This window comes from Ctenocephalides felis, unplaced genomic scaffold (genome assembly GCF_003426905.1).
Source record: "Ctenocephalides felis isolate EL2017-DRISC unplaced genomic scaffold, ASM342690v1 CF-g0.4_SCAFFOLD_01886, whole genome shotgun sequence".
NCBI lineage: Eukaryota > Metazoa > Arthropoda > Insecta > Siphonaptera > Pulicidae > Ctenocephalides > Ctenocephalides felis.
This window is the reverse complement of record NW_020538040.1, coordinates 169,330,702-169,338,882: the sequence shown is the minus strand read 5'-3', so window position 1 is coordinate 169,338,882 and position 8,181 is coordinate 169,330,702. Positions and strand designations below refer to the sequence as shown.

Genomic DNA, 8,181 nt, shown 5'->3' with positions numbered 1-8,181 from the left:
TTGTTAAGGGGATGTGGTAAGAGGGTGAAATTTAGATTTATATATGCTTTTATATGCATTAGTATTAGTAGTATATATATACTATCCAATTGGACCTAATTTTGTCTGGCGCTTAAAAAGCTGATAATAACATTTTAATAAGATTAAATTATTAATAAATTGTTTATTAATTTGGAAAATAATACATAAATAATATATAAATATGTTACAATAACAGTATTTAACTTTTGATATAAACACCAGTCCAATCAGACCTAATTTTGCCTGCCGCTTAAGAAACTGATAAAAACATTTTAATAAGATTAAATTGTTTATAGATTGTAAATTAATTTGCAATGTAATATATAAATGATATATAAATATGTAGAAAAACAGTATTTTACTGTTAATATATACTGTCCAATTAGACCTAATTTGTTTTAATCAGAATTCTGATGCCCATAATAACATTTTAATAATATTAAATTGTTTATAAATGGTATTATTATTCGGCAAAATAATATATAAATAATATATAATTAATATTTGTAAGATTTGACAACAAAATGTGAGAAATGTTCTAAGCACAAACATATACAGTAATAACAGTAATATTACTTGCCTAACTATAATTTGCGATATCTATTTCTATTTCTTTAATATTTTTTTTATATAGCAGAACAAATAAAGTCTATTTAAATTCAAACAAATTTAAACCTTTTAGGCAAATATTAACAATTGTGTTAGTATTATTTTATGTTTCCAAGCATTTATGATAAATAGACCTAAAAATACACCTAGGTTTTTTTATTGTTTATGTTTTTTTTCTGTTATATGTAAATACTATAATGATTAAAAATGTATCATTATTAGTGGTGCTTTTGAAATTAATAATAAAAATATAAATATTTAGAACTTAATAAATTCCTAGGCTTTTAGCGAATTGAATCAACAGTTTTTTTTTTGTTAAAAATTATATATTTCTATTATTATTTACTAATTCGATTTATTTTTTATGTGTGCCGCGATGTTTTTCGAAATGTTATTTCCTGCTGCACTTCCGAAGCAGTAACGCATAGTAACGAGTCAAATGCATAATCAGCTGCGGCAACACTAATCTCAAAAGCGAAAATCTGTGTCATTATCAATGTAGTTGGCAGTAGTTCGTATGTGAGACGTAAAACGTATTGTGTTGCAGCGGAGCCGTAGATATTTTTTCGGAATTTTACAAGTTTATTTTTGTGTATTAATCCAAATAAGAATATTAGAAAATGTCTTCCCCAAGTGCAGGGAAGAGACGAATGGACACTGATGTCATTAAATTGTATCCTTTTGGTAATTTTTTGCGTATAAAGTTGTATAGATGTAAACAATAACATTGGCCTTTGTCAGCTGATCATGTCAATTACGAACACTAATCTAAACAGAATTTCGAGCAGACGTAACATTTTATGAATAAGAATATGTTGCACTCGATATATTAATCATTGTTTAATGAAATATTCATTATATTTTCTCTAAAAGTTCTTTTAATTAATTGCTACGTGTTTCATATGTGATAACATTAATGTGATGGAGTTCGCGCTGTATAATGTTTCGAAATACATATGTGACATAAAAGTTAATATTTTTCTAATAAGTGAAACATTAATATAAATCATTGTTTATATACATATCTTTTTCACATCAATAATTTTAATTATTGACTTCCAACACATTTGTTCTGCATATCATTTTCCTATTTCATTTACTTTAGAATTGAAAGTAAGCATGAGGTAACAATACTTGGAGGCCTCAATGAATTTTGTGTAAAATTCTTTGGGCCAAGAGGAAGTAAGTAGAATTTTTCTTATTTAATAAATATTATTTTTTATTGTAATGCATAATTAAAATAATGAGCTAATTCTTATGACTCATGATGAAATAATGTGCTATGACAAATAGACCCATATTAATAGTTACTTATAGGAGACATAATTGCATGCAATAATTTTATTCAAAATGTCTGATTAAAAGAAACTGTTTATGCAATATTAAATTTTTTTGTTGTCATAGCTAAATATTGAAACTATTATATATATAGAATTTTGTGATATGAGTGGAACGAATTTAAATGTTAAATATATAAAAATAAATCCAACACTCAGATTTTTTAACACACACTTTATTTTGAGACCATGGTATGCCTCATCTTTAGTGTAATTTCCAAACAGTTACTTATCTACTAAAAAATTCTTTAATATTTTATCTAAATTACATTTCATTTTGAAAATACAAAACAACAAAACAACATTCTCTTTATCTCGATACTTAAGATTTGTTTAAAATATTTCTGTATCTATTCACATGTTCTAGTACTGTGTCAAGCTTTGTAAGTGTTTTTTGTATTTTCAAAAATTAAATGAAATTTAAATAAAATATTATAGAATGTGTTAGTAGATAAGGAACTGTTTTGAAATCACACTGAAATGAGGCATACCATGGTCTCGAAACGTCTGTAATTACCAAATAAAGTGTTAATTGTATTGTTCATAGTTAACATTTAATATATATATGTATATATATATATATATATATATATATATATATGTATATGCGTAGAAAATATATTTTACTAAGTTCATTACTAGTAATAATATATAAGTAAATAAATTATCTGTAATTTTTAATGAAAATCTATTATTACAGCACCTTATGAAGGTGGTGTGTGGAAAGTCCGAGTACACCTGCCTGAGCATTATCCTTTCAAATCGCCAAGCATTGGATTCATGAACAAAGTTTACCATCCCAACATTGATGAAATGTCAGGAACAGTTTGTTTGGATGTAATTAACCAAGCTTGGACTGCATTATACGGTAATTAATAGTCTTAAGTTTCTAATTCACAGTTGTTTTCACTTTTCAAACAGCTATGAAATGTATTATACTACTGTTTGCGCAATCGAAATCATTGCATATGAGTAAGGTATTCAAGTATTGAAACAATTTTATGTTATTTTCTTTAAAACTAATGAAGGATCCTTAAAGATATAGAAAAAGAGTGCGCGTAAGGAACACATGTGATTGAAGTAAGACTTATTTGCTACTGTACAAGATGGCGAGTAAAACTAAATACATCATATAACAATTTTGAATAATGTTTATTAGTAATATGGTAACACTTGTGATGCGCTCATTTATTAGTGTCAACCATTATACACATTTATATAATGATAAATTATATATTTATAATAGCATTAAAAATATTTATAATATTTTAAAACAATAATATAATTAAAGTCATACTTCAAATATAACATGATTGGTTTGTCATTGTAATTAGCATTTAGAAATGAACTTTTATTAGAGAAATGAAGTAATTGCTGATTAATAACTTCCATAAAATTTGTTCACACCGTGGATTATGTTAAACAACGCCTAAACAAATATTGTTTTGGCAACTTCACTCATCATGCGATTGTGTTTGAAGAACTTTATGTAATTAAAATTAACATACATTCAGTGACTGCTTGTATTTTTTTTACTTTTTTGATGGCGATATAATCTCATTCTTTGAACTGCTGTAATATCTGTCTTGCCTGAAAATATTTTTCATTTTAATAACTTCAGAGATTTATAGAAACTACAAATAATATAGAAATAATTTCTAATCAATAAACTTACGTTTAGTACACGACCCAAATGTTTAATTTGTTTTATTATTTTCAAGGAACAGGGTAAAATATTCTTATGATTCAGGCATTTTTCATTAAATCAAGATTTGTAACTACGATGTAAGTTTAAAATGTTTATTTATATATGCTGATTTCCTGTTGATATCGGTACGCATACAACGCCAGATCTCTATTCACATACACGACGACTAATCACAATCGACCCGTATAGAAATGATATCATCGAGAGCGAATGACGAATCATTGGCACTCGATTCTCATCTTATATTATCTGCCGTAACGCATTTCCGTTGAACTTGTACGGATTTACACCCTAGTCGTGCCTAAAGAAGTTATACCTCAATATTATAAAAAATTACAGTTTCATTCTTTTTCTAAGCCTTGTGCTTACTTTATTACTTACCTTTATTCATGTTCAATTTTTTTGTGAAAATATATAGTAACTATATTTAATATAATATTTTCATTTCAGATCTGTCCAACATATTTGAATCATTCTTGCCGCAATTGCTAACATATCCTAACCCCATAGACCCCCTTAACGGTGATGCGGCTGCTATGTACTTACATAAGCCTGAAGAGTATAAGAAGAAAGTAGCAGGTATAATAAGATTAAATTATTTTTAAATTGTCAATTAGTCTGCAAAATAATACATAAATAATATATAAATATTATTTGCAAGATTTTACAGCAAAATTACAGAAATGTTCTAAACACAAACATTACTGACCTAACTATACTTTTCAGAATCATATTCCTATTTCTTGAATTTTATTATTATATAGCACAACAAAGAAAGTTTATTTAACAGTAGTATATTTATTTAACTTTAATTATATAACATTAGTATATTTAATTAATTTTGACTAAACAAATATATTTAATTACAATAATTGAATGCTATATTTAGCAGAAACTTCTTGGAAAAGATATTTTAGTTTTAAAAATTCTTATTTATATTTATTGTTTAGATTATGTGCGCAAGTTCGCGACAGAAGAAGCCCTGCGCGACCAAGACCATATCATAAGCTCAGATTCCGAATCTAGTATGTCAGATTTTAGTGAGGATGAAGCACAAGATATGGAGTTATAACGCTGGTTGTGTGCAATTGTTACTTTGCTCAAGCAACTAATTTATATATCTTAAAAGTGAACTAACAGTCTAGTAAAGTAGTCTAGGTAAGAAAAGTAAATCAAACATTTTTCCCCTCTGTCCTTCATGTTCTAAGACCTATTTTTGCAGGCTGTATAGATTCCTTTAAATTATTTTTGTTATTAATTGGTAATTCTTCTGATTTTTATAATTGAATATTTGAATATTTGATACATTATGTTTATTAAGAAAAATCACGAGTGAGATATTTTTATATTAACAAGCGACAAGTGATAAGTTTTTTTTTTGTAATATTTTAAATAGGACTATCTAAATATATTTAGTTATTTATATATTTATATATTGTAATTGAGTTTCAATGATTATGTTACCAAACGTTACTTTTTAATTAATATTTATTGTTTGTTATAAGTTTTTTTTAATACATTAAGGTTTTGTTGTTTTTCTTTACATCACTTCTTCTACTACAATTCGAAATGCAGGGATATGGGGGTTTAATGTTTGTCTTATATGAGACATTTCTCTTCTTATAATTGCATATATATATATATATATATATATATATATATATATATATATATGCACTGTTACTTCAAATTATTTATTACATTCTTCAGAAGATATACTAACAGGTCAAATTATATGTACATATTAATTTATGTACATATATACATATATATTATTCTTTGTTTTTTTCCTTAAAAAGAAATAATTGTAGTAGTAATAACTTGTGAAAATAATTTATCAGGTTTAAAAAAGTTTTCAAATTATGAATTAAAAAAAATATCTTAAAACGTTTGGAAGAAATTATGAATTATTAGATTAGATGTATTTAGAATTAATTTGGCTTCTTTCTGTGAAATTTATTTTGGAAATATGAAATTTTTGTAGACAATAGTTGTTTGAAGTTTCACAAATGGTGCTGTGAAATGATTATTACTGATCAAAATATTTTCACATCTAAGATTTCTAATGTGATGTAATCTGTTATGTTTTATTTATAATCCGAGAAGTAGAGTGTAATAGTAGATATAATTAGTATATACGACTCAGTGATTGTGGGCAATGATTTGATAGATTGAAGATTTTTTTAGAAAATATTTTTTTATATAATGCATTGACTTGCCCAATTGACTATTTGCGTAAAGATTTGATATTTATTTTCATTATATTATTATATATATATATATATATATATATATATATATATATTGAACTCTTTTAAAAATTACTTATCACGAAGTAGAAACTCATTTCTATCAATCATTCCCTACACCTACATCTCTTATATAATAATTATATCGATATATTTATTCTATATAATATATATGTGTGTATGTAAGCATCGCATTACATAACAAGTTGTGTTGAAGATTTATATAATTATGAAGATAATTTTAATTTTTAAATATATTATATTGAACGGGAGAGATATTTTCAGATATAGTCAAGTTCCAAGTAAAAATTATGAATTATGAATTGTATGTGCATTGCACACACACATGTGTATTTACCTATACATATGTTATGCATATAAGTGATAAATATAAATTATATAATCTATGTCATAAGCCCCAAACGCAATAAGCAAATAACTGACAAACACAACTCTGATAATATATATAGTTAGTAAGTATTAAAAAATAAAAATAGAAATAATTTAAAATATGTATTACTTAAATTTGTTTTCTTTTGCTAATATATAGATTTATTATATTCTAAAATGAAACGTGCTACTGACTTGCTTTCACAATTCACAGATTTAATTTGCGGAATATCTACTTTGAAAGATCAGATATTATTTAAAATTATAGTATATTATGTTCATTATCTACCCTAATTATATCTTTAATTAAATCCACCCAGTTATATAAATACATTATGAAATATTTTCTTGATCTGTGTCTGCTTTTTTGCAAGTCCATTTATGAAATATATATCGATTGGCACAATTTGTGATTTATCATATTATCATCACACTGATGAAACTACATATTATGAAATATATGCATGCTTGTAAGTTTTATATTAATTTTATGAGTAATAATAAGAAAAGTACTAATATAAATATTTCTTGTTTAAATTACTATCTCATGACAAATGTATTGAATTACTTATTATAAAGAATACACCATTTACACAATCACACACACAAATAAAAACATATACATTCACACATCTCGACAAGAAAGGTACCAAATATTTAAATTTCATATTCATCATTCTTGTGAAATAATGGAAAGCAGAAACTTTATTTTTGTATTTACTAGTAGAACATGATCTCAATTTGTAAAAAATTGTTTCTTGAATTATTCCAATAATAGTGCTCCTACAGTTATAATTTGTTTAGTTTTTATTTTTGACACTTTTTTTGTCGAACAACAAAACACACGTCCACATCAAATTCTGTATACATATACAAAATGACTAATATTTAATAAAAATAAAAAATTATTTTCAAGTCATAAAAGCAAACAGATTCTATTTTATACAAAAAATAAACAGAAATCGTGGAACATCTAGTTCATAGCTGACAAAATAGAAACCTATAAATAATATACATGAATTATTAATAACTTGAAAATTTGTTACTCAACTTTGATTCTGTACCAATGTTGTCAAACACTCAAAAAGTAGTGTAACTTGGAAAGGCAGGTCCAAAACATTCTATTGTAAAATTTACCACTAAAAATATAAACATTTTTAGAACTTCTGAAATACCAAGAGAAATACTTTAATTAAAAAACAAAACAATAATTCATAAACATATGTTACTGTTAAATGGTTAATAGTTGTGTTAAAATTGGATATGTAATTTTGAATCATAAATAAAAGTAAATGAATAATAGTTTTGTTGTTTACTTAATTATTATTCTTACCTTATGGATTATTATCAAGCAAAATAATTTAGATATACTTGTTTATGTCCTATATCACTAACAAAATTTTAATTTTTTAAAATTAAATATTTTATTCAAAGATTTAATATTGGCTTTATACAAATAAATTTTATTGTGTGTGATTTTAACATATTTTAAAGAAAAATCTTCAAATTTAAAAAAAATGATGCCCAATAGAGACTGATTTAAACACATGACGAGCATACTCATCAATACATTAAATTTTGTCAATTTCACATAACAAGTATATAAACTCGTCAACCACAATTAACTGGTTACTTGAAGTAAGGTTCACGAGCCCAGAAATTTAGATTTAATATTAAGGGAGTAATAGACTCACAACATAACACATCTTGAATTATAAGAGCAGCTCGCTCATCACAGTTAAAAATGTTCAGCTTCTTTTTTCTGCATTTTACTCTCACTTATTATACAACTTAAAGAAATTTCTCAACACAAATAACCATGTATATAACAATATCTAATATATTTATTTCTTCTATTACAATCACA

The 8,181-nt window shown here is 24.9% G+C and overlaps 1 protein-coding gene across 1 annotated transcript; it reads left to right on the top strand.

Annotated features, from left to right (window-relative positions):
• Window positions 1-1,196: 1,196 nt before the first annotated feature.
• LOC113377812 (ubiquitin-conjugating enzyme E2 H-like) lies at window positions 1,197-4,747 on the top strand. The gene is made up of 5 exons (XM_026618237.1): window positions 1,197-1,303; window positions 1,736-1,812; window positions 2,668-2,835; window positions 4,126-4,254; window positions 4,626-4,747. The coding sequence occupies exons 1-5, from the start codon at window positions 1,251-1,253 to the stop codon at window positions 4,745-4,747; spliced, it is 549 nt and encodes a 182-aa protein (XP_026474022.1). The 5' UTR covers window positions 1,197-1,250.
• The last annotated feature ends 3,434 nt before the right edge of the window (window positions 4,748-8,181 follow it).